General features: G+C 46.8%; 8 protein-coding genes across 8 annotated transcripts; 3 read left to right on the forward strand and 5 right to left on the reverse strand.

Annotated features, from left to right (window-relative positions):
• Positions 1-671: 671 nt before the first annotated feature.
• On the reverse strand, positions 672-4,741 carry EDB93DRAFT_1101205 (EXS family protein/ERD1/XPR1/SYG1 family protein; the record flags this gene model as incomplete). The annotated part of the gene is made up of 24 exons (XM_041447079.1): positions 672-796; positions 857-977; positions 1,027-1,044; positions 1,097-1,210; positions 1,232-1,308; positions 1,354-1,414; positions 1,540-1,717; positions 1,856-1,875; positions 1,925-2,005; positions 2,109-2,164; positions 2,337-2,480; positions 2,536-2,670; positions 2,721-2,802; positions 2,855-2,944; positions 3,087-3,114; positions 3,276-3,510; positions 3,583-3,724; positions 3,783-3,979; positions 4,032-4,163; positions 4,218-4,286; positions 4,347-4,474; positions 4,562-4,587; positions 4,652-4,670; positions 4,728-4,741. 24 exons carry the CDS (start codon positions 4,739-4,741, stop codon positions 672-674), a joined length of 2,292 nt encoding a protein of 763 aa, XP_041311109.1.
• Positions 4,742-5,189: 448 nt separating this feature from the next.
• Positions 5,190-6,180, forward strand: EDB93DRAFT_1101206 (haloacid dehalogenase; the record flags this gene model as incomplete). Its single annotated transcript, XM_041447080.1, has 2 exons — positions 5,190-5,201; positions 5,257-6,180. 2 exons carry the CDS (start codon positions 5,190-5,192, stop codon positions 6,178-6,180), a joined length of 936 nt encoding a protein of 311 aa, XP_041311110.1.
• Positions 6,181-9,596: 3,416 nt separating this feature from the next.
• On the reverse strand, positions 9,597-11,048 carry EDB93DRAFT_867234 (t-SNARE). Its single transcript, XM_041457754.1, has 8 exons — positions 10,806-11,048; positions 10,694-10,752; positions 10,550-10,646; positions 10,460-10,489; positions 10,263-10,412; positions 10,098-10,204; positions 9,952-10,046; positions 9,597-9,897 (listed from the first exon to the last, which is right to left on the reverse strand). Exons 1-8 carry the CDS (start codon positions 10,944-10,946, stop codon positions 9,821-9,823), a joined length of 756 nt encoding a protein of 251 aa, XP_041311111.1. The 5' UTR covers positions 10,947-11,048; the 3' UTR covers positions 9,597-9,820.
• Positions 11,049-11,312: 264 nt separating this feature from the next.
• On the forward strand, positions 11,313-12,740 carry EDB93DRAFT_1079154 (chaperonin 10-like protein; the record flags this gene model as incomplete). Its single annotated transcript, XM_041445435.1, has 7 exons — positions 11,313-11,664; positions 11,714-11,772; positions 11,826-11,900; positions 11,958-12,051; positions 12,101-12,145; positions 12,196-12,455; positions 12,507-12,740. The coding sequence occupies 7 exons, from the start codon at positions 11,313-11,315 to the stop codon at positions 12,738-12,740; spliced, it is 1,119 nt and encodes a 372-aa protein (XP_041311112.1).
• A 1,541-nt stretch (positions 12,741-14,281) lies between these two features.
• On the forward strand, positions 14,282-18,179 carry EDB93DRAFT_1101209 (uncharacterized protein; the record flags this gene model as incomplete). The annotated part of the gene is made up of 9 exons (XM_041447081.1): positions 14,282-14,469; positions 14,522-14,536; positions 14,592-14,668; positions 14,718-14,792; positions 14,900-15,058; positions 15,112-15,230; positions 15,283-16,343; positions 16,399-17,655; positions 17,813-18,179. 9 exons carry the CDS (start codon positions 14,282-14,284, stop codon positions 18,177-18,179), a joined length of 3,318 nt encoding a protein of 1,105 aa, XP_041311113.1.
• A 518-nt stretch (positions 18,180-18,697) lies between these two features.
• Positions 18,698-19,398, reverse strand: EDB93DRAFT_1125626 (uncharacterized protein; the record flags this gene model as incomplete). The annotated part of the gene is made up of 3 exons (XM_041448719.1): positions 18,698-18,996; positions 19,139-19,306; positions 19,333-19,398. Coding segments are annotated over 2 exons (318 nt in total), but the record flags the coding sequence as incomplete, so codon positions are not given.
• A 796-nt stretch (positions 19,399-20,194) lies between these two features.
• Positions 20,195-22,188, reverse strand: EDB93DRAFT_867473 (GPI transamidase component PIG-T). Its single transcript, XM_041457755.1, has 7 exons — positions 21,959-22,188; positions 21,725-21,908; positions 21,283-21,671; positions 21,071-21,232; positions 20,951-21,016; positions 20,698-20,898; positions 20,195-20,643 (listed from the first exon to the last, which is right to left on the reverse strand). The coding sequence occupies exons 1-7, from the start codon at positions 22,155-22,157 to the stop codon at positions 20,231-20,233; spliced, it is 1,614 nt and encodes a 537-aa protein (XP_041311115.1). The 5' UTR covers positions 22,158-22,188; the 3' UTR covers positions 20,195-20,230.
• An 82-nt stretch (positions 22,189-22,270) lies between these two features.
• On the reverse strand, positions 22,271-22,762 carry EDB93DRAFT_1200666 (uncharacterized protein; the record flags this gene model as incomplete). The annotated part of the gene is made up of 1 exon (XM_041450936.1): positions 22,271-22,762. A coding segment is annotated over one exon (189 nt), but the record flags the coding sequence as incomplete, so codon positions are not given.
• Positions 22,763-23,880: the final 1,118 nt, after the last annotated feature.

The following is a 23,880-nucleotide window of genomic DNA, read 5'->3' on the forward strand; positions in this document are numbered from 1 at the left end:
CATAGGTGCGCACGTGTGAGTTGATTTTCATGAACCAAATACTGGCGGGTCTTGCCATGCAATGTATATAGGCAGGGTAACAGCCGACGGGTCAGGCACGTTGCTTGTGATGCGGGGTATAGTGGGGATTATGCAAGTATGTATACGTAGAATAGAACTGATTCAATTCAAAGAATATTCGGTGTGAGAATAAACAAGTTCCCTCTAATTTGTCAGTATCAATCATCAGAAGAATCGTACATCAAGATCTCGAAGTGCAACGGGGGTGGTCAAAGTCGGTGCTGATTCACAGCTTTGAATCTGTTTACAGCGTTGCTAAATCGCGTCAACATCTCTAGTCAAAAATAACAGTATAGTTTTTGAAATTCCAATAGCCGACCAAGATTAATCATCGCCGTTGCGTTACTCTAGACAAATGTGGTATAAAGTGTCACAAGGGGCAGACAAGTTGTAAATGATGAGGATGATGCTACGAACATGATGAAACCTAGTCTACGTGCTGACTGAGCTGCGGAAAAGGCCGTGGAGAGCCCGAATGCGCAGCCCCCGCCCATGGAACCTAGTCCAGTGATCAACTCTATTACCAGTATATCATGCGCATCTAAATTAGTGCAATTGGTGCCTAAGGAATGATGTCTTTCAGCCTTCTCACATGTTGTTTCAGGTACAGCCTAAGCTTTCTCTTCATCGTCCTCCTCGTCCTCATGTTGGAGATTGTCGGACGAATATGGCAATGGACACTCGCGCGTAATTCGATATTGATCCATATTACCAAGATGTTCATTCTCAAGACGGTCTGTCAGACATCGGGGATTAGCGAGTTGCATAGAAAGAAAATTGAAGTAAAGACACTGACAGAAATTCCACACAACCCTTCTTATCATCTCCATTAGGCTGAATATGAATGACCGGAGAGTAAACCGTGGCCAACTGGGTATATAGAAGACCCAGAGAAAACGAATCAAAATGTTCGTGACCTATAGCAGATCTAGAATGAAAGGAGTCACAAGTATATATTCTGCTCACCACAGCAACATAGTACATCTGAATAGAATGAAAATTCTGAATATTTGATTCAGTAAAGGGTAGAGCGCACCGGAATCTGGGATGTGTACACCAACTCCCGCCTGAGGAGGAAGTATTTGGCGCGCGGTTTGCAGATGGACCAATCCATCGCGAAGTCCTGGGTGGTGTTGAGAGTGTATCCACCCTTGATTGTTCGTCAACTCACCCATGCACACCCATATAGTGAATAGATAACTGCCGACAAACACCACATAACGAAAGAAGCACCACGGCCACCCTCTCCTGTAGAAGATCAGATAAGAGCAGGGACGCAAGGAGTCAACCTACCGTCACTTCTCCAAAGGTAATAACAGAAGTAGTACGTCATACCCATCCCGTATTTGCCGGCCTGCACATTCAACCAAGATGTAAGCTGTTTTTGGATACCTCTATTCCAAAGTAAAATCTTACGTTGATGAGATGGGTAGGTAACTTCAAATCCCTGTAGCGTCTGACGCTCTGAATAAAACGCACTAGGAACGGTAGCATAGCAAGTACGAAGGAAGGACCCCAATGTGATGGCGTTGCGCAAGTTGTCCACGCGTCTTGAATAGCAGGGCCGTCCGGGTTCCTTGACACCAAACTCAACGTCTGAGAGGAAAAGAAGCGCGTTGAAACTGCCATAGAAGCGTTTTGGTGCGATGACCACAAGCTGGGGACATAAGAAAAGTATTTGGAGTAGAAACACCCAATAAAGTATAAGTTCGATAAACTATAGGTAAGACTGCAAAACATATCGCTGTGAAGGGTGAGATGAAGGATACAATCGCGCAGAATTGTAGACACTAACCCGAGCCAGAAATCTGTGAACTGTCAATTGCGTCAACCACATGTTACGCGTCACAAGATAAGAACGTACTTCAATGGTCCAAAAACCACTAGCGCCCAATCTTGCAATTCTCTTCACAAACCACCATCGCGAAGGACCCCAGAGGATGTTCTATACATTTTCAAGAACATATTAGCTCGAATCGTCGACACAGACAATGTGACCTTGCCGGAATGGGATTGAGCATGACAATAACCACAAGGGCAAGCCACACCAGCGGCCAGACGAGTGGAGGACCGACATGAACGAAAGAAAGCATAAAGCAGTGTGCTAGCGCACATAATAGGAAAGCAGGAAGCTAATGTAGAAATTATATCAATGAGGCTCATAGAATGACAAGATGTCAAACCTCAAAATACTCGCGATGGTCAAGGCGAGATCGTACATTAAGTTCTTCGAGAAGGTCAGCATGAGGGAGATAAACAAGACAGGTTATGCGCACCAAAAATGAACACATAGTTGATCCTTTCTCTGGCCCATACGACGAGGTTCAACCCGACGAGCAAAGCGAGTAAAGTAGGAATCAACAAAATAGAGTAGATAAAAAGTATGATATCCCACGGCAATGAGGTACTTTCACGCATATCTGCAGGTGAAATAAGAATTCTTGTAGACGTCAGTATCAGGAAAACACGACTTACATGCTATAAAACCGACAACCGTCGCTGGTATAGATGTCCCAAGCAATAAACCCGTGCGAAACATGCTGAAGTGATGGGATTTCTGGGTCGTGCCAGCACGAAGATGAGTGACTGCTTTCTTCTTGTCACCACGTTCTGCGATAACATGTAAAAAGAACAAAAGCTGGGAGCTTGGAGCGACATACCGAATCTTGCGGCAAACAGCTCTTCCATCTCTTTAAGCATTGAGCTGACCATCGCACCAGAAGCAAAAGCCGAGGGCTCAACCTGACCGTGGCGTAAGGTTAACATGTTACAATAGGTATCGGAAAAGTTTTACCCTTTCCTTCATATAAGCTGCTTGAGCAGGCACCTGTGTAATCTTCTCATACTTCTTGACAGCTTTGCGGAAACCGGTGAGATTCAGGATCTGTTTGATTCGGGATCATCGGTTATCAATACGGCGATAAGTGAGTGAGAGGCGTGCAGTCGTTGAAAACGGATGTAGTATGCAAATGCCGATGACAACATAAATGATCGAGATGATCAGCATGATGGGATCAGCCACGTACACGGTAATTATTCAGTGCCTCGAGGCCACTGGACAAAAAAGAAGTCAGCTTGTACTGGCATGTGATCATTAGAAGGAAAGAGAAACTGGCTGGCACGAGGGATCCACATTTTCCAACACAGTGAGTCTCGCGCCCTTGCCACATGAAAGCAGAGTAGTCCCGAAAACCGGCGATGCAAACGGGACATACCGGTAGTACTCCACGACAGCTTTCTTGATACGTTTCTTCGCACTTTGGTAATCCTGTAGGCTTGTGAAGGACATACTGCTCTTTCTTAGTGGGACATTGCCATTCGCTTTTGTAGGCGGGCTTGGACGATTGCTCTTGAGTGATCCAACTTTGGTTGAATCACTTGCGGTAGACGGAGGAAATAGCGATATGGTCTTGTATTCGTCAATGCCGTCTCCAGGGGTGGCCGAGTGACCTGTTTCCGCAGGCACTAAGATTAGCGGTCCGCTCTGATGCCCTTTCGACTGCAATAATGATAAATACTTACCTCCCCTAACCGACTCAGAAGCTACTAACCCTGGTTGATTATCGTTCTTGTCTGTATGACGTTGAGTTTTGGAAAGGAAAGTCGTTGACAGGAGCAAGCAAGCTCGTGCAGCCCAGCCCGGCGCTGTGTCATTTGCAGATTCCTGCATATCAGAATGTCTCAAAAAAGAAGGAAGTGCATATGCTGAACGGTAGACTGACATAGTACTTCTTACGATGGAACCCAAGTTCATTAAGCTGCTCTTTGAGCTTCTTGCCGCGTTCTCGCATTTCCTTTTCTCGTTCAGAATAAAATGAGTCGACTTTCTCCAATTCAGAATCTAATAGCTGAAAAAAAGTTGCATGAAGCGGTGGTAGTAAAGGGAGAAGCGTGTGTAAGGCAGGAGGAGCTAGAGAACCTGTTGATCAAGTAAGGTTTCTATGTAACACGCTGGAAACGTTTATACTGACCTGCATCACGGAAAAAAGGAAATACGGGTGGCGAGTGCGCACTCTTCGGAGGTAAGGGGGTCGCTTGCGATGAGGAGTTTGCGATAACAGGCGGAGACGTAAAACTATGCATTGTAATTCTGAGCGATGGACCTGTCAAAACCCTCCGTTGAATAGAACGCGACAAATGATGCTGAAACGGCTTACGTATCTGGTGGATTCGACTTGTTGAGGCCCTTTCAATTGGAGCATCAGCCCGTGGAAGGATGGACGTCTCTAAAGAGAACGTGGAAGTGAAATGAGTTGGCGAGAATGTATTCAGAATAACCAACATACCGTTGTACTGTTCATGTCCCTTGGCTTGTATATGAACTAGATCGACATCGGTGGTTCCAGTGGAGTTCTGCCTAGCAATATGTTCTGCACGGATTGCACCAATACACCTCTTTAGGCAACGATAATCACTGAAGAAAAGTGAGAATGACGTTAGTGGAGGTGATCGATCAGCGCATGAACAACATATAGCCAGCATGCACAGAGCTGGGACGCACATGTATGCCTTTTTCCACTCGGGAGTCTGTAACAAGATATTAGTACATACATCACCAATAACATTGGCTAGTCTGAATTAGCGGACTTACTTGTGTATCATTAAGATATCTGCAGTCCAAAGAAGTCACATGAAATGAGCGTATATCGATCTGGGTATCGACTCACTGTGCAAACTTCATCACTGTCCTGCAACTTGTGAGCTACTGAACTTGGGTAAGTTATGCTAGACGATGAGTCGTATTATCCGCAAGGGATAGTGGTATTTTTTGGAATGACACGAAAGTGGGAAGGAAAGTACTGTTAAATAGCTCCAGGAACGTGAATTGGTGCCAGGTTAGCATCTGAAGGATCTTATGGACACCGAAATCCTGGCAAAAAGCTTAGAATGGGATTGACATAAGGAAATTACTGATTAGTTTACTAAAACTGCCATGGGTAGGCGCCGACAAGCCGGAAGTCTATAGGTGACGAGATCGTGGCGACAGGTCACTCGGGGTTTGTGTGGTAAAAATATACAACCGCAATTTTCAAACTTCTGACACGTCCAATTTCCGGCACACGACCTTGGAATAAAGCAAACGTGGCTGAACCTCCTTGATTTCTGTCGGTGGCCACTGGAGTTCCCCTATGGAGAAACAAGTTCGTCCAATCAACTTTATGGCACACGACTCGTCATTTTCTCCATCATACTCAGATCGAATTGACGTCTCACAAAGTGTTGATCTTTGACGTTTATGGGACACTCGTTGATTGGGAATCTGGAATATACAACAGTCTCAAGACGCTCTTTCCAAAGGATACTCCAAGAGAGGAGGTGTTGCAGAAATATGCTCTTGCTGAGCTAGATCTTCAAATGAAAGATCCGAGTGTACCATACTCAAAGATCCTTGATCTTGCTTGGGTTCAGCTCAGTGGTCAAGTTAACACGAGTCTTAGTCGTGGCAGACCAGCTGTAGTCACGGAAGAAGGGGAGGTATCCAGTACAGCCGTCGCTCAACAAGACTTAGATCTGACTTCCTCAACGCCACCAGCAAGTGATGCTGAGCGATTCGGAGCTTCCATATCCACGTGGCAGCCATTTGGAGACACCGTCCAAGCCCTCCACAGACTGAAGGAGCACTTTGCGCTAGTGGTTCTCTCAAACGTAGATGACAGAAGTTTTGGCGGCACCCATGAGTTGCTGAAACTTCAAACCCATGAATCCCCCAATAGCAGATACCCGACGGTGACCCTTAATTCCCCCTTCTCACTCATCCTTACCGCTCAGCAACTTAATGCGTATAAACCAGACTTGAGGGTGTTGGAAACTGCACTCCAGCAAGTCTCATCTGCGCCTCGCTCCCTCTTACCACACCCCAGTCCACCCTGGGCTGTGGAGGAACGTGAGGTGCTTGTAGTAGCAAACTCGCTTCTGCATGACATCGAGCCTGCAAATCTTCACAATCTTAACAGCGTGTGGATTTCGCGCCATGAGAAAAATATTATCGGAACCAATCCCGATTTGAAGGAGCGAGGGGTTTGGACGTGGAGGTTTGAAACTTTAGGTGATCTGGCAGATGCGGTGGACCAGGAGGTTGAAGAAAAGCAGCGCGTGGCTGCGGCGCTACATGAACTTTAGGTACGTAACATTTATAAATTCTGCATATGAAAAATGTACCCCTTTCTCAGATAGGACAAGTCGATATTGTTGGACCCTTTGGCTGGTTGTAATGTATGCAATCAGGTACACTTCTGCCATGATTCTAGTGCACGAGCGAGCACCGGTATTGAAAGACAATTTATTTATTTTTCGGTCAAAGGTTTTTCTGGAGACTGTCTTTCGTCCAGAAGATGATGAGTAGAGGTTCAAGGAGACTCGCGGCTGAGGAACAGATGATCTCTTCTTTCTCATTATTAGCACGCACTTGAACGGTGAGCACTCTGCTTAGTTTCGAATATATTTTTTTTTAAAAAAAACAGTCCTATTCAAGTGTTCGGAGGCTTACTCCCGGATTTAGAATAAGTCAATAATTGAACACCCGATCCCCGCTTTTGACCCTAGGTCCGTTCAATAGGCGGGTTGACTACCTATAACACTTGAGCGGGAGTCCTGGTAGTTCTATGGATTATGTTGTTCAATCTTTGTTGCATTTAAATTCATGCGGATAAAGCCAAGGCCCCCAAAAATGTTTCTCGGTTGTAGGTTCTTAGCAAAGAATCATAGTTCCTGCGGAGATTAGCCAGCAGCAAAATGGTTTCGCCATCTATGTCATACGTGTTTTCGGGGAAATCCGATAAATACTGCTCAAGAAACCGTCACAGATCGGAGGTGGGGAACTGAGACAATTGCGTGAATACGTGTGGTATTAGAAGCAATCTTTACAGGATACACAGAGGTAACGGGCCGATAATTTCACGACTGTTGAAAACCCCGAAATGACGATATGGGCAAGTAGGCGCGTTTGACCCACAGGTCTTCTGCACCGTTTGAAGTTTCCGTGAGTCCGTCATGGAAAATTCTGGGTACATTTTAGGAACGTGCGGTATACTACGTGCCTTGCAAGTGATAAATGTTTAGCCATAAAGTTCTGTGCTGGAGAAGCAACGACATCACAATAGACTACAAAATTATGATATATCAATCGGCTTCCACGGAAAAACCCGCATGTCCCGGACTCCCAACCTATACGCGTCTTTTTTGCGGGAGCTCAGGTGGGCAGAGAGCCGGACAGGATACGCAGCCCTTGTCAACAGCTGAAGTCGATTTTCTGTCTACCCGAGGACTGTACATGGTGCCTGTGGTATATTAAGCTTTTAAGCCCTACGCCCTCAGGCTATGCTACATGTTGTCATCATGATCGATGCCAATGTTCCTGCTTCACTCCTCGCCTGGATCGGCGCTGCACCTCCGTTCTTTGACACACAGAAAACGCACACTATCCGGAGTCGTCGCACAGCTGCCATGTCTCAGAACATCTTCCCCGAAACAAGGCAGGCGACCACATTGTTACAGGATTTTTTATAACGAATCATCAAGTGGCAGACAATAATGTCTAGGGTCATAATCAAAATGCCTGAGCATTATAATTGAGCAGTCACGCAAATCCATCAAAATTAGTCTACAATTGGCTTAAAATGACCACAAATGCCTTAACGGGGCTGCTACATTATGATGCAAAAAATAAAACAAGAACATAACAGACACAAACAATCAGGCATGGCCCGACTTTTCATCACTTCAATTTCATTAATTTGCCTGCTCTACGTAGTTACTACGCACGTTCAAACCTCCAAATAAATATGCGTTCGTTTCGTGGGCCTATGGATAATATATGAAAAACTTATCCATTGAGGCGTACAGGCTAGGCAATCGTCCCAGATGACGGAGATATACCCGACGCATGAGACACGTTCCTCACGTTCACCTGATCACGGATGGGTCTATGAATCGGGTGACTCGGTTTTTACACAACATCACGATTCATATTCATACCATCTGAACGTTGAACACCTCTGCAAATTGCAATGCATGTCTCGAATGAAATTGAATGAGATAAGAATGACGAAATCGTGTGCGGAACTGCCCATTTGAATTGTGTGCCTCGCTGCATGATTTGATTCACTAGGCCATTCAAATTGGTCGACACTGTTATAATAGCAGACATGTTCCGATTCGAGTGCAGGTGAAGTGTAGTACATGCCTACATGTAGGTTAACAAATCACGTGGTTTATTAGCACTGTCTCCTGGACGTCGGAGCGGGGTCCTATAGTAGACAACACATGCGGTATTTTACGAAGAATATCTATGAGGATGGCGACGGGGGTTGTGCTATTGGTCTCGGCTAAAGCGAGGACGAGGACGCCGTCTGAAGGCGTTGATAAGGGTGGTAATGTTGCAGGAGTATGATTCGCTGCGCTGTGGTCGCCGCTATCCCCTTTCTTTCAGTGATTTCAATTTAATATCGACATCTGGACTCACACTCGACTTACACGTCCAATTCATAACACATACATTTAGTCTACAATTTATAAAATAATAGCATCATATGGTCCGAGTCTGCGACGGACGGTGCTCCTGAATCAAGTCTCGTGTCCCTAAACGCTACAGGAAATGAGGTATCCGCAGCGTTGTTTAGAATCAAAAATAATTCAGAGTTCCGTTAGGGGAGCAAGTCCTATATACGCGTACTATACTTATAGTGGTCATTAATATCATGAATGATCAACAATCAATTATCGGTTCTTGCTATCATATGTAGTTTCCCCTTCAAAATTCAATGAACTCGCCGACCACCGCCCAAGCGTCGCAGATAAGCTCGTATGCTCTCCTGGGTGTGTACTTTCCTTTTTCCTTGAACGCTCAATACGATTTATCGTGCTTATGACTTTCGTGAGAAGCGCAGCTCGAACGGCACTAATAACTTAGCACCACAAGGTCTTGCCTTGATCGGGTTACCGATGTCACTCAAGAGGACTTGCTGGGGATAATGGATTGGATATAGTTCGTCAAACAACAGGTCACTGATCAATCACTTCGGATGATGGAATTGTTTGGGATATCCATAATTATTAATAACAACCGTAATGCGCCTGTTTATCAGCCCTTAAGCTTTAAATTTAAGGCTCAAAGCTTCTCCGAGCTACAGGGTGACTACCTTCCTTCTTTGCTCCTTTGATTACTCTGTTCTGCATGATGATCTGTCTAGGGGGTGAGGGCTACACTGATTGCTGGCGAATATTAGAAACCGCCACACGTACCATCATTCCCTCCACACCGGTACATGTGCATAACGCCATGTTTCACAATCTTGTGGGTCTTATATCATCCTAAAAGTAATTCTCAAAAAGAACGCAGTTGATCAATTGCTTCGTGAGCTCGACTCGGGCAAGCAATTACATCCGTCAAGATATGTGAACAAGTCCCGAGCCTTGTTTAAATCCATAGCATATCGGGCTGACTTCGTACTCGCCGGGGACGCGAGCAAATTATTTATCACCAAAAGAATCAAAGATCATCGATCAAGAACCATGCTCGTTAAACCTTGATATCCATAGGAATAGTAACATATATGTAGGTCCGGCAGGGAGTTGTTCATCCTGCGGCACAATTCGAGGGGGGGATGGCCAGAGACTCTGGGCACTTTCACCCCTCTCACCTTTTTGCTGATAGAACATTTAGCTCACTTCGTACGAAGCACAAGTGTTGTGTTGCACTCGCGCGGCCAAGGATGCCGCGGTGACCAGAAGGATAAGGTATCGTGCAGAAATCTCGCAGCTCTTACACGAGAATAACAGCCAACAATAAAGCAATCAGCACAATTATAAGGATAGTTATGCACCATCCCGACTTCGTTTCTACTCCGAAAACATCAGTATGTCATAAGGACCGCACAAATGGCTCAAACTTGCCTTCTGTGTCTCGTACAAATTTCTTCATTCTCCGCATCGCATTTGATAGCTTGGAATCTGTCCGCTCAACATTTGCCTCAAGGTCGTCAAGCATTCTGGTGGAAAATCTTAGTATGAACTAGCGGTAGTGAATGACATTGGCTTACTCAACATGCTCGCTAATCTCATGCCCCATCAGGCCTGCTTGTTGAGCTAAAGTATTCAGAGTCCCTGATATCGAATTCATAGCACGATCCTGTTCCTGAAGCAATAACTTTCGCACGTTCTTCTGTTGGTCTCCCCTGTTATGAGATAAACGCTTGAAAACATACTTGTTGTTCTTCATGAGCCCATTTTGCCTGGTCATCATCGGGCTCTCCTGATTGCGAGCCAGATACCGGTTGTATGGGTGACCGCGAACTACTGGGCGACGATAATTGTGACTGAAGGGGAGTAGACGATGATTTCCCTGCAGACGACGACTAATGACGCGTCAGAAACTGTATATCTAGCGGAGATAAATACTGACATTTCGTCCTTCGACGTCCGCCCTCATACCCTGTCCTTAGGTTGGTCATCTGAGTTAGGGTGTGCATGCTTCAAGCCATTTGTGACGGACCTCAATTTCACGACGTACGTGACTCACATACTTCCGCCGCTCAGAGACCTCTGCATCATCGAGTCCAAAATATCTAGGACCCGTGTCCTCCACCATCCTGAGATAAATAAGTTCCTTGAACTGCGGACTATAATCCAAGCTTACTTGACGCTCTCTTCTAAATCTTCCAAGTCTGTGTACAGAGCAGCAAGCGTAGCTTTCAACTATATTCTTATGTCAGTTTGTCGTTCGAAAAGTGTGTCGGAGATAACCTCACTTCGTTTCGGGCCAACACAAGCTCTTCACTCCCATCCCGAGCGAGGCTGCGAATTCGCAGGAACGAAGAGCGTAATGTCGACGCTGTCTGGAGTGAAGATTGAATCTCCCGTTGGACTTCATGATACGGGTCGGTCGACATGGTGTGAATGATGCAACGGTCTAGTATTCGATTGGCACCCGTGGTAGTCGGCACTACAGTCCGTGGTCAACGTCCGATGAACAAGAAGAATTTTGAACACGTGATTCCGAATGTACGTATACTACCCAGTTTGTCCTTATCATCTTGGGCCTTGACGACTCTAGGCCAACTCTAGGCCTGTCGACTCACAGGTATCAGGGTCCAAAGGCTCATCTGGGCTTGTTCATGCGATAATGACGCAGTCAGATGATATCATGTATTTCCTCAGGTTTTCTTTCAGCATGAATTTGGCAGCCCCTCCCTCCCTATAAGTACTCAGGAGCCTCAGGCTTATCCCTACAATCATCATTCATCACAACGATCATCATGTCAAACATTCCGACGACACAAACCGCTGCAGTGGTGCCGTTCCATGGAGCTGATCTTGAAATAAGGAACGACCACCCCGTCAGGCAACCTTCTGAGCTTGCTCCGGGTGAATGTCTCATCAAATTATACTGCACTGGAGTCTGCCACACGGACTTGCATGCTAGCCACGACGACTGGCCACTTCATGCTACTACACCACTTGTTGGTGGGCATGAAGGTGTAGGGGAGGTCGTTGCCATCGGAGCAAACACTGGCGAATGTCCCGTGAAGATTGGCGATCGCGTTGGCATCAAATGGCTTGCGTACTCTTGCTTGAACTGCGAGCAGTGTCGCAATGGACGGGAGCAGAGTGAGTTGAACGTCTGAAGGTTGAATATGACGCTCAATTTTACATTCAGACTGCCCAAAGGCGAAATTAAGCGGTTTTAGCGTTGATGGTACATTCGCGCAGTACACGGTATGTCAACCTCCATGCATATATTCTAAATGTTTCTGACTTTGCTTCGCTAGGTTTCCTACGTATATCATGTTACTCCTATTCCCAACAATCTAGACAGCAGCGCTGCGGCTTCGATACTTTGTGCGGTAAGGTTATATATAGCCTTTCCAATTGATTATAACTCACTTGCATGACGCATCAAGGGAGTTACCGTATATAGAGCTCTCAAATACAGCGGTGCAAAGATCGGCGAGTGGGTTGTCTTACCTGGTGCAGGCGGTGGCCTCGGACACCTAGGTCTGTCCCACTACTGATATTAATGTTCCGACCACTGACTTCTGAGCAGCGATTCAATACGCAGTGAACATGGGCCTCCGTGTTGTAGCGATAGGTATTTCTGCCCATCCATACTTGAGAGGGGACTGATGTCGTCGCGTTCAGATACAGGACTCGAGAAGAAGAATTTGTGCTTGGAGCTTGGGGCTGAAAAATGGATTGACTTCCAACAGGAAAAAGATATTGTCCAGGCTGTACGAGATGCCTGCGATGGCGAGGGCGCACACTGTGCTGTCGTTACCACTGCGAGTCCATCTGGGTATACGCAAGCTGTCGATTACCTTCGACCCGGAGGAACATTGATGGCAGTGGGGCTACCGGGTGAAGCAAAGCTCGAGGCGTCCATCTTTTTCACTGTATTCAAGGTGGGTTCTGCAAAAAAGATTGGAGTTTTGTTTATTCAAAAATCATTGCAGAGCATTAACATCCTTGGCTCATATGTTGGTAATCGTCAGGATGCTGTCGAGGCTCTAGAGATCGCATCGAGAGGCAAGGTTGTAGTGAAGTATGAGTGCAAGGGCCTCTCAGATCCTCAAAGGGTGAGTAGATTGCGATGGTCAGGACACACAGCTGATACAATACACAGTGTTTATGACGCACTTGCACAAGGCAAAGTAGCGGGAAGAATTGTCTTGGAAATGCCAAAGTGAACATCATGATCTCGACTCTACAATAACATCAACATAATCGGTAAACAATATGAAGATTGACAGGGTACCTAGTGAAAAATATGTAGGAGAACATTACACACTTCTGTAAACAATTTTTAGGTTTTAATGGAGAGACGGGGACAGGTGCGAGGACCAACGTTACACGGTATGTAATGAATCGGAGGATCGTTGAGAGGAAGAATCACAAGATAACCATAGATAGCAAGATAGCGCAAGGATCATTTCCGAAGGTAAAGGTAACTCTGATAAGATAAAAATAGGGTCAGGACCGAAAAAACGAATGAAGGGGATACATTCGACGATTGAATACCGCATGCGGACTACCCGGAGCGTCGTGTCATCTACAGGTTTCTTGCTTGAATCATCTTCCCCTGCTTCGTCGATAGCTTTGTGCTTGCCTTTGCGGTCATTGGCGAATGTTGTGGCAATATTGATGGATGCAACAACTGCATGGATTTCAGCATCTCCTGGAGCCATTGTTTGCCATTGCACCTTTTGGGAGGTCAGATGTTTCGTTTATGAAGATAGTCAAACAACCAATCGCCCCAGAACTTTGTAGTGATAACATCGCCAGTGTGAAGATTTTGCTCACAGGCAGCGGCCAGCCATTAATGTTCCAAGAGAATGACATTGCCTTGTCCATCGCGGACAGAGTACGCAATATTCCAAACGACGATGCTCACACATTGTCGTACAGAACATGATATCGATTGCTGAACAGGGCACGTTGAGCGTGATATGAAGAGGACGAAACAGACGTATTATATGCAGAAGGATATATAAAACCATTTCGTGAAAAACACATACCATACAACTACTCTCGCCTTGCGCGGCCCATACGTTTCCCGTCCTTCTGTTTCCGAGAACCTGAACGAAATCAAATGGATGTCCAATAATAAATGACCATGTGCTCACTTTCGAAGTTCCTCCCCTATGACAATCACGACAGTTGAACGTTGAAGCCTAGGCCTCACCGGCACTTCCGACAGTTCCATTATACATATGCATGCAGTGCTTGAGCTCGAGTGTGCTAGACTCATGCTCTCTCTTCTGGATGACACGCTTACTACTGCATTCAGCAATGATCGGAGTTTCATTAATTGATTCCAACCAGCAGTTGTTACACGCCGTGCATGATGGCCAAGGAACTTCGTACCTTCCTTCACTCGACGCAACATATTGTCCAACAGTAGGACAGGCTGTACCATGTGCGAATTCTTAACGAAAGTGTGGAATGCCCTGCCCTTCAGCCTCGCAGCCTTCTCGTGTCCGCCGCTTTAAGCCTAGGTTATCGTGCCATTAGACTGCTGTACAAATCTGACGCACATCGTAAACGAGGCTATGGGAGGCCCGAGATTTTGCAAGTCGCCTGTATCCTGTTGACTCACCGGCGATGCATAGGGTGGATGCCATGTGCATGCTGCGTTTCCCTTCTTTATAATCCTTCAAAACTTTACAGGCACAGCAGTGCTTCATGACCAGTGTTTGTTTGAATACATCCCTCAGCCATCATTTTCATCATGGCTCATCGTCGATGCGTCTCTTCAACCTCATCAGAATCAGACTTTTCTTCAGCATCATCGCTTAGAACTTCCCAAACTCCTCCAGTGGAGATATCCGGTTCCAGTACCGAGCCCTTGAAAGGGATAGAACATAAGCGTAAGTCGTCAGGCAGCGATGATGACAGGAGTTCAAAACGTCTACGATCGTAAGTCGCTGCGTTGTACACCACATCTATGGACTTAATTTCGCATTTTCAGGCAAAAACAAGATAAGTAAGTATATGAAGCACTGTTCATCTAAACGCCTGACAATGTGCTTATTATTTAGTGAGGAGGCGAACCACCCAGACCACACCCAGGACCCAGCGGAGATGCACCTCAGTGGAGTGCAACCAATCATCACTGGTACGCGATATCTATCTCCGCTCCGCTCGTATTGACCATTTCCTTCAAGTCATTCGCGCGACTGATCTCACTCTTGGCCTCCGACGGATCCCCGCTGGCTTCCATGCAGTGATCAAGGCTGACAGTGTTGAATACCAGACAAGCAATTTATCTGTAAACGTAGACCAGGCTGTCGTCGAATGGCACGAATGAATTCCTCTGTAAGTCGTCTTTAACCCGTCTGTCCTGCAGGTATTGAGGAAGACTCTAGGCCGTGCGAGCCACGCTCGGAAGTCTGGGTTAGCGTGTATGCCTCATTCGAATTGGGCCCCATGCTCTGTCACGGAGAGCTCCTCCGCACGTTCGAGATCTCGGTAGGAAAATTACTGGATCGCAGCGAAAAATACTATCGTCAGTATTGTCCATTGCACACAATGCCTGACAGATGCTGACGGGTATCACAGCCATAGTATTTCAGCCACAGGAGCAGGAAGTCGTATCCGCTTGTACTTCACTTTTCTTGACAGTGGAGCAGCAACTTTCTAATCAAAACGATGCCGTGATTCTTTGCCCCCTTACTACTGTGAGCGATCAATGCAGTCTGGCATTCTAATACTGAAAGCCGTAACGTGCAGCCTGCATCCCGCGATATGGATGCATTAGTGCTGGGGACGGATGCCGGACATGGTCTTCTCGCACAATACCGTAGAACCCAGAACAGCAGGGATCTCGAGGAATCCATAAACCAATTTGAACACGCCTCAGATATCTGCCCCGTAGATCATCCCTGCCGCCCTGCAGTGCTGTTCAATCTCGCCACCGCAAAGTTTGTTAGTTGCCAAGTTGAGGGAAGATATCTCGACCTCGACGTCCCTATTTCTCTGTTTCAAGGCGCCCTCGACTTGCGTCCCACCGATCATCCGGACCGAACGGTCACGCAGCTGCATCTTGCCATTGCTCTGCTCTTGCGCTTCGCGAAACGGGGATTTCAAACGGATGCTGATGCAGCCAAAGAGTTGCTGAGCGAAGTCGTCAATGTCTGCCACGCCAACAGCCACACTCACAGAGCGGCTGCGATCGCAATGGAAACATGCGCTCTACATTCTGCCAGAAGGATTAATGCAAATGATCTCGGGCAGGAGTGGCACGCCCCATCCGTTCCGTTATCGCCGAATCAACTTGCTGATCAAGTACAGCGGTGTTTGGAGAGAGATGAACCTAGTGCCTTAGATGAAGTGATATTCCTTCATTATGATGCACTGGGATACTACAACGCCCAGCATGCTTGCCGAGGGCAGTTGCTAGATAATCTAGTTGTAATGCTACACACTCGCTTCAAGCGTCGAGGCAATGACACAGACTTGGATCAAGCGATCGCACTTCAGATGGAATCGCTGGCTTCGTGCCCGGTCGGTAACACGGATCGGTCCATGTCATTAATCGACCTCGCAGATGAACTCTCCTCCCGCTTTGACCACAGAGGCAACGGCGAAGACTTGGATCAGACTATCGCACTTTACAGGGAAGCGCTGGCTTTGCGCCCGGTCGGTCGCACAGATTGGTCCATGTCATTAAACAACCTCGCGAATCGACTTTCCTCCCGCTTTGACCACCGAGGCAACGGCGAAGACTTGGATCAGGCTATTGCACTTCACAGGGAAGCGCTGGCTTTGCGCCCGGTCGGTCACAAAGATCGGTCTGCATCATTAAACAACCTCGCGAATCGACTCTCCTCCCGCTTTGACCACCAGCGAAGACTTGGATGAGGCACGAGAGAACCTACTCTGTGCATTGACGTTGTTGACGCAGCATGATCCTCGTCAATTGACAGTCCATGAATCTATAGCCAAGGTCTATCTATTATTTCATCGTTCAGAGCTTGACGGTACCGGCGCTGGCTCAAATACAGATAGTCTGAATGCTGCCATGCATCATTTTAAGGCAGCAACAAATATCGTCTCTGCAGGCTTGCTATCCCGCCTGCAGGCAAGTCTACTTTGGGTACGCCATGCTGGTCAACATTCACATGGTACTCAAATGGAGGCTTATGCGTCTGCTATGCAACTTCTGGATGCTCACATGTCTGCGACGGCCTCCGTATCATCTCGTCATAATGCCATGAAGGGAATCCCAAGCACACTCGCCGTGGATGCTGCATCGTGTGCTCTTCGTAGTGGTGAAGTGGGTCGCGCTGTTGAGTTGTTGGAGCAAGGCAGGACTATCATCTGGACCCAGATGACTCGACTCCGCGCGCCTCTTGACGGGCTCCAGACTTGCGGCGATCATGCAGTGGCTCTGATGAAGAAATTCACAGAGCTCAGTTCCCTCCTTAATAAACCTCCAAGTCATCCAGAAGGGACTCAAAGAGTCGATGTGGAAGCAGAAGCCACCCGGTACAGGCGTCTAGTGGAGGACTGGAATGGAACTGTGGAAGAGATCAGGAAGATGGAAGGCTTCTCTCGCTTCCTGCTTCCCCCTTTGTTCTCCAATCTTCAAGATGCAGCTCGTGATGGACTCGTCGTCATGCTCATCGCAAGCACATCGTCTTGCGATGCTATCATTATCCCGCACAAGCAATCTCCCACCAGCATTCAACTTCCTACTGATATTCAGAAACTTGAGAAGTTGGTACTCACATTCCGAGAGGCAGTTGACAAAGAGACTGGGCACCAACGAGCGCTAACGGGAGCTTTGAACGACTTGTGGAACAATGTCGTCGCCCCAGTGGTCGAAAATTTGGGCGGATTGGGACGACCAGGTTGCCGAATATGGTGGTGCCCGACGTCTCTCTTCAATTTCTTGCCGTTGCATGCTGCTGGCGAGTACAGAGAGGGGGGGAAGTTTCTTTCGCAGCAGTATATCTCTTCATACACCCCATCTCTCACCGCGCTGATCAAGGCTCGCGCAAGTCGTGACAGACCCACTCGGTGCCCTTCGTCGCCATCGGTCAGAATTGCCCAGCCGGTTACTCTTTCACTTTGGAAGCTGTGGAGCCTGAGCTGGAATTGGTGCGGGAACTTTTGCCTCCTCACCCAACTGTCTCCTTCTCCAAGATAACCAGCGTTGATGCCACAAAATCGAGAGCACTGTGCGCATTGCGAGAAAATACTTGGTTCCATCTCGCATGTCATGGGACGCAGAGATTTGACGAACCCTTCAACTCAGCCTTTCTTATGCGCGACCAGCCTTTTTGCTCCTTGATATTGCACAGATGGATCTTTCTCGGCATCATTTTGCCTTTCTTTCTGCCTGTGAAACCGCGGTCGGTGACTTCAGTACGCCCGACGAAGTGATACACCTAGCGGCTGGCCTGCAATTTGCTGGGGTTAGGAGTGTCGTCGGGACGTTGTGGAAGGTCAACGATGATACTGTGCAGCGCTTAGTCAAGGCATTCTACGAAAGGTTTTGCCAGGGTGGCACAATGAATCCCAAACGAGCTGCCCAAGCGCTGCACCATGCGGTCCAGTTGTTGGCTAAAGACAGAGACATACCCTTGGCCCAGCGCATAGTGTTCGTGCATATTGGCATATGATCAATTCCGTGTGTCCTCCCACCTTGTTGATTAAAGCATTCTCGAGACAATCTGACGACTTGGCATCTAGTCATGGCTACGCAACCTATTGCGAAGGACTTCGGACTTTGAGACTGTATACCTACACGATATGTATACCCAATTTTGACTTGAGTCTCGTATCTTCCAGTTTTTTTGCCTCGGAGCCGGGGTGGTCGCTTCTAAGGTGCAAATCCTGATGGTTTGTGGGTAAGAATGAAGTTGCACAACACCGATCTGGCATAACATCTCATGTGACAAGACACACTTTGCGATGAACGTGTCTGAATTGCCTAAGGGCGTTGAATGCAATCCTACTCATCATGCAGCACCGAAACCCAGTGCTTATGAAGAGCTTGACCCTGGCAGGATAGGAACATCGTAGAGTAAGTAGTCGTTCGTTATGTTTTCGGAATTGATACTAAAGGTGTTGAAATTCGCGAGGGAGTCGACATTTCTGTTCATGACCTGATTTTGAAAGTTTCTATTGATTTCTGACAGATTCCTGAACTGCCGTTCAGTACGAGTAAAGATAGCTTTTACGCAATGGCTGTAGATTCCATCAATCCAGCAGCAAAGATCATCCCTATACTATCTCGATCCCAAAATGCCACATCACAGGCTACTCGTTGCTTCAGGGAAATTTGTTCTAATCGCGCAGGCGCTCCCGTTTAGACAGCTCAAAAAGGGCAGTTAAAATGCTTTCCATGTGCTTGCGTATACCGTCATGGAAACTCTGATTGGTGATGAGTTGTTCCACGTTGCCGATGACAGATGTTGCCTGTTGCACAAGACATACCTTAAAAGTGTTCATATGAGCGACAACAACTAGTGGTCAAAGGGAGGTTACTAATACTCACATGTCATCATAATAGCTATGGTTTTGGTATTAAGCCGAACTCATTAACAATCGCAACCTCCACTCAAGTTGCAGCGTTTACTTTTACTTGGTTCTTTTTCGGGGCCTCTTTGTCGTACAACATAGGCCAGTCTTCATCATAAGCCAACAGTTCGGCCGCGCCTCGCAGGGGACGTAGATTATGATAGTCCTCGAATATGCCAGGGAATATCTGTCGATGCATGGATCCAATCTCGGCATCTGAAAGAAGCTTGAATGACCATGGACGTACCATCTCCCCGTGAAGTAATGGGGACATCATCGGACATGGGCCTCACTTTTCCCCAAACAAACCTGTCGTTCTTCTGGATGACGCGCTGTGCAGACCAGCCTGCCTTCCGCCTAAGACATAAATGATCGGTTGATATATGCCTCGCCAATGGTGGAAACTCACCCTTGGCAGTAGATAGGCCCGTGAAGCACTGCGTAAATCGGGTTGGTGTCAAAGCTCTGTGTTCTCTATTTACTGCCGATATGCCCCTGATGTTGCAAGCAACTTATAGCGGAAATTATATCAGGGCCCCTCTCCGCAAAGCCTTCCGAAATTTACGTTAGGAAAACGAACCAACATGAAAATTGTACAACGTACGGGCATGCTTAGACAGCCAAGAATGATCGTGACCTAAGGTCAACAAAACACGCTTGAAGGACTAATAGTTGTTAGATATCCTGGAAGATAACTATAAAAGATGATTAATCCAAGAAGAACTGGAAGACGTGCAGTGCACACACCAGACACACTAATATTGCAAGAAGTTTCCAACGACAAACCAGTAATAATCATGCTCGCGGGGCCGAAGACGTCGTGAGTACGCAACGCACCACTCTACACTATCATGTATATATCACCTATTCAAACCCTATGTACGGGGCAAACCACCGCACACACCACAACTCGGACCGAACTCCCTTCCGACGGATGACAAGGATCACTGCGATAGAACTTCGAATGAACCCTGGTGGTAGAACATATTGCGGACTGCAGGCACTTGGGCAGATGCTACCGAAACATATACATGAATTGATTCTGTCGGCAGGTGCGATAACAAGGATCAAGACATAGAGCGACCCAGAAAAGGACAGCAGTTTGCATGGGTACTAAATTAGTACAATGGGATTACATTGGTCGCCTCAACTATTCTTGAATCTCCAGCACGACCCACTTGCGTGTCAGCAAATTGAAGATGCTGCCAAAAATCAATGTCATGAGCGTACAGCTGAGGATAATGACGTTATAGGGCATGCTGAAATCTGGGGTGGGGAGATCGACGAGGAGGTTCGGGGTATAAATCCTCTCCCAATCATAACTCGAAGAGGTGTTGTGAGACGATTGAGAGAGCGGGAAAAAAACGGCCCCTGGTAGATCCCAGCCTCTCATCGCATCAGGTGGATGTTCGGTGTATTTGAGGAAGGCTTTGTTGACCTCCATGGATATTTTGAGCGTGGTCTTTGGTGGAATTGTGAGGACAGCTTGCAACATCGAGGGAGAGAAGTGGTCATTAGATTGTAGCGAAGGTGGATTATATTTCAATCCTAAAAGTAAGTCGCCTAGATACACCAGATAATCAGTAAAGACAATCCTCCCATAGCCGTAGGTCATACTTCGTATCTGTGAGTTTATTTCGACTTTCAGGGTGTGCATCCACAACGTGAGGAGTGCAGGCATCATCTCCAGATAACCTACCGATATCTCCTGGGGAGAATCGTTGGTCACAGACACAGATAGAACGCCTCGTGTTTGCGTTGTACCATGAATTGTTCGCTTTACGCTAAGCGGAGTGACCGGTGTTAATGGTGGCAGTGCTACGTTGATAAATCATCAGTGAGCTGGTTGTACGGACAGAGAGGGACTTACGATACTGGAAGCTATGCTCATTTGGCCAGTACATGGCAATGTTGAACGGAGTTGTGAAATTAGATGCTTAAACATGTTATTGGTTCAAGTTTATTGCAGAGAAATACCTGTACGACGCACAGGAGGATAAATTATAAATGGCTGAACCGTCGACATGGGCAGGATTTTCAGGAGTTATTTTGTGGTCCTTCCCTTCCGGTAGAGTAACAGTGATGGAACTAGAGCTCGCTACCGGGCATGATCGTTCAATAGAACGATCGAACAGTGATTCAAGATTCCAGTCTGTCAGCATTGTCAGTGAGAGTTATATCATGACTCGGTGACTAGTTTACCTCGTCTCTTCCCTGCGCTGGTTCGCACTGGATTGAATACCGCTTGTAAGGTCAGCTTTAATTCAACACCAGTGTCCTCCTTCCATATAACGTGAACCCCCATGCCATGCCAGTCCGCATCAAACACCTTCTGGGGATTGAGCAGTGCAGCAAGCCCTGCATGGTTCTTACACGGAAGTTGCTTCAAGAAGGGTGTTAGGTTCTCCGTGCAAACGTTTTCTGAAGGAAGTGAGGCGTGCCGAAGTTCGTGTGGGGAAAAAGTAGGGGTAGACCCAGATAAAGGAAAGGCGACCGTCGGTGACAATGTTCGTCTGGAATCTAGCGACCCAAGAGAAGCACAAAAGAGTCCTGAAAGTGCGTTTCGGAGACCGGACCATCGTTCATCCACTCTGACAGATTGAATAAGTGAAGGTGATCATAGCTATTGATTGGGCATACACACGTCGTTGCCTCACTAGCACCCATCCAAGCCCATAGATCAGCTCCAGTGCCAACCCCAGCTTCATGAGGATGCCCCCAGTTGTCATAATTCCATTTTCCAGCGTTGAGAGTCAGGTGCAGTTCGGTGACCGCATACTCGCGTAGGATTTGACCAAGAGTCAGTGGGAACAGGGCGTAGTGTTGGGCTGCGCAGCTTGTGTATTTTAGGAGTGAAAAATGACGATGGTAGACTCACATTCATCTCGTTGTCCTAAAGCGTTCGGATTTCGCGGAACTGCATCCTCTAGAACAGTCACAAAAGAGAATGTCGTCGATACTCGTCCATCCCTAAGTGATTTTATTTGGAGATCTTCCCTATAAGTTTCACCACGATATAGAGCAAATGATGGTGTACACAGGTAAGCTAAAAAAATCCAGACTGAGGCGCGACGCATTGGTCTACAACTTCCGAGTCAAAAGCAGGAGCGCGCTGAGCGGATATAATGTCACGTGATACGGGCATTGTGAAAATGCTGCGACTGCTGCCACAACCCACTGCTGCGGTGTTCGTGAGTGCGCATTAACTACCCTTACTTACTGCTAATCACTGGAACCTCCCAGTACTCGTCCTCCAAACGAGCCATGGACTCGAGGGTGCTCCGATTCCTCATATGCCAGTGTATATCCACGCTTCCAGTGTTCATCAGCAAATCTACACTTCACTTAACCGAACTTAAAAATGTAAAAATTGCGCTAAGTCAGCTAAGACGATCAAGTTACTTCGTTTTCACTTGACACTACTTAGGCATCTGACTGAGAAAAAATTGTAAGATAATCAAGTAGTTTAAGTGACCAAGTTCAAATAATGAGCTCAAGATGCTATTTCGAAGGAATGATGATCTGCGAATTTGTTAACATAGAACGCACAGTAAATATCTAGAGTCTCATGGAATGTAGCTTTCTCTGGGACAAATTCATTGCCAAAGATGGGCAACAAGTGAGCTGCTTGAACGATTGTGTCAATATGAATGATTGAGAGCTCCCGAGTGTTAGTGCTGTCCACATTACAGGTTATATTTTAATATAATATTATTATTAATCATTATCTTGATTATAATACGGGCTCGCGGAGGGGCTCTGCATACACCGTACAATCCAGTACATTACATTATAGTATGACCTGTGTATTTAATCATAATCTTTAAACTTTGAATGGAGCAATCAGATTGACGTGGATAAGGTGAAAACTGTACAGCTGGAGCAGTAGTAGTTCCCACGCTCCACCGTGGTCAGCGCTCAGCGCAGAATTTAATATCTTTGCGCTTCTTGTTATCAGGGCAGCACAACTTCATGGCGCAATTGGGCGAGCAGCAAAAATAGCTTGCCCAATCACTTGCTGATCTTCATTCTGTTATAGCCGAACTCCCTGGTTCATTGCCAGAAGCAGCCGAGGATGGTCCAATTGGCCATCACTTACATGATTTCAGCGTTGATGAAGATGAAGGTCCGTTTTACTCATTCAACCGTGCCTGGGAACGAGTGTTTCAGCACTCTGAGAATGAACAGCAAAAACTGGTCATGCGAGGAAGACATGGTGTCATTCTCGCACACAATTTTGCTGTGCACTTTGCTGCACTACCGAACATCGAGCAACACGATGGACTCGTCTTGATGAACGAGCACATCAAAGCACTTATCAAACTGCTTCATGACGTGTATGTAATTTCCTGTATCCTCCGCGCAATGCTATTTAATATTATAATGTCAGTGCTCCTATGAGTTCTTCAAAAAAGGCTTCCAGTGGCCTTGTCCTCCGGATCAAACGAACATTGGCTAAAGGTGAAGGTTCTGTTATACTCGTATATGTCACTAACATAATTTAAAGATGCTGAGAGTGATCTGGATGATCACGACTATGTTCCACCGTGTAGAGACCCTGTTTCCGATGACAACAGTATGAGTGACACTGAGGTGGTTCCAGCAGAGGTATGATGGTAACTTGGATCAATATGTTGACACTGACTCTTATGCAGGGGAGTGACAAGCCTAAGAAGAAGAAGCAGAAGACTTGGGTGACTTCACTCTTACAAATTTCTTGTCTCGCCATGCTAACTCAGTTAGTGATGTGCAAGGCCCGGCTCGGCTTGATAGGGCTCAGGCTCCTTCAGATTGCAGGCC

The sequence above is a fragment of the Suillus bovinus genome (genome assembly GCF_016758785.1).
Source record: "Suillus bovinus strain UH-Sbo-P2 chromosome Unknown EDB93scaffold_8, whole genome shotgun sequence".
In the NCBI taxonomy this organism is placed as follows: domain Eukaryota; kingdom Fungi; phylum Basidiomycota; class Agaricomycetes; order Boletales; family Suillaceae; genus Suillus; species Suillus bovinus.

What these genes read in the sequence shown, in the direction of transcription:
- EDB93DRAFT_867473 (XM_041457755.1), bottom strand. Translation starts at nt 22,157, where the DNA reads ATGCGTCGCGCCTCAGTCTGGATTTTTTTAGCTTACCTGTGTACACCA. An exon ending in TGAGCATAGCTTCCAGTATC is followed by an intron (nt 20,899 to 20,950) that starts GTAAGTCCCTCT and finishes TTATCAACGTAG; the next exon opens with CACTGCCACCATTAACACCG. An exon ending in AATAAACTCACAGATACGAA is followed by an intron (nt 20,644 to 20,697) that starts GTATGACCTACG and finishes TGGTGTATCTAG; the next exon opens with GCGACTTACTTTTAGGATTG.
- EDB93DRAFT_867234 (XM_041457754.1), bottom strand. Translation starts at nt 10,946, where the DNA reads ATGTCGACCGACCCGTATCATGAAGTCCAACGGGAGATTCAATCTTCA. An exon ending in GAGATTAGCGAGCATGTTGA is followed by an intron (nt 10,047 to 10,097) that starts GTAAGCCAATGT and finishes ATTTTCCACCAG; the next exon opens with AATGCTTGACGACCTTGAGG. An exon ending in ATTTGTACGAGACACAGAAG is followed by an intron (nt 9,898 to 9,951) that starts GCAAGTTTGAGC and finishes TTTTCGGAGTAG; the next exon opens with AAACGAAGTCGGGATGGTGC.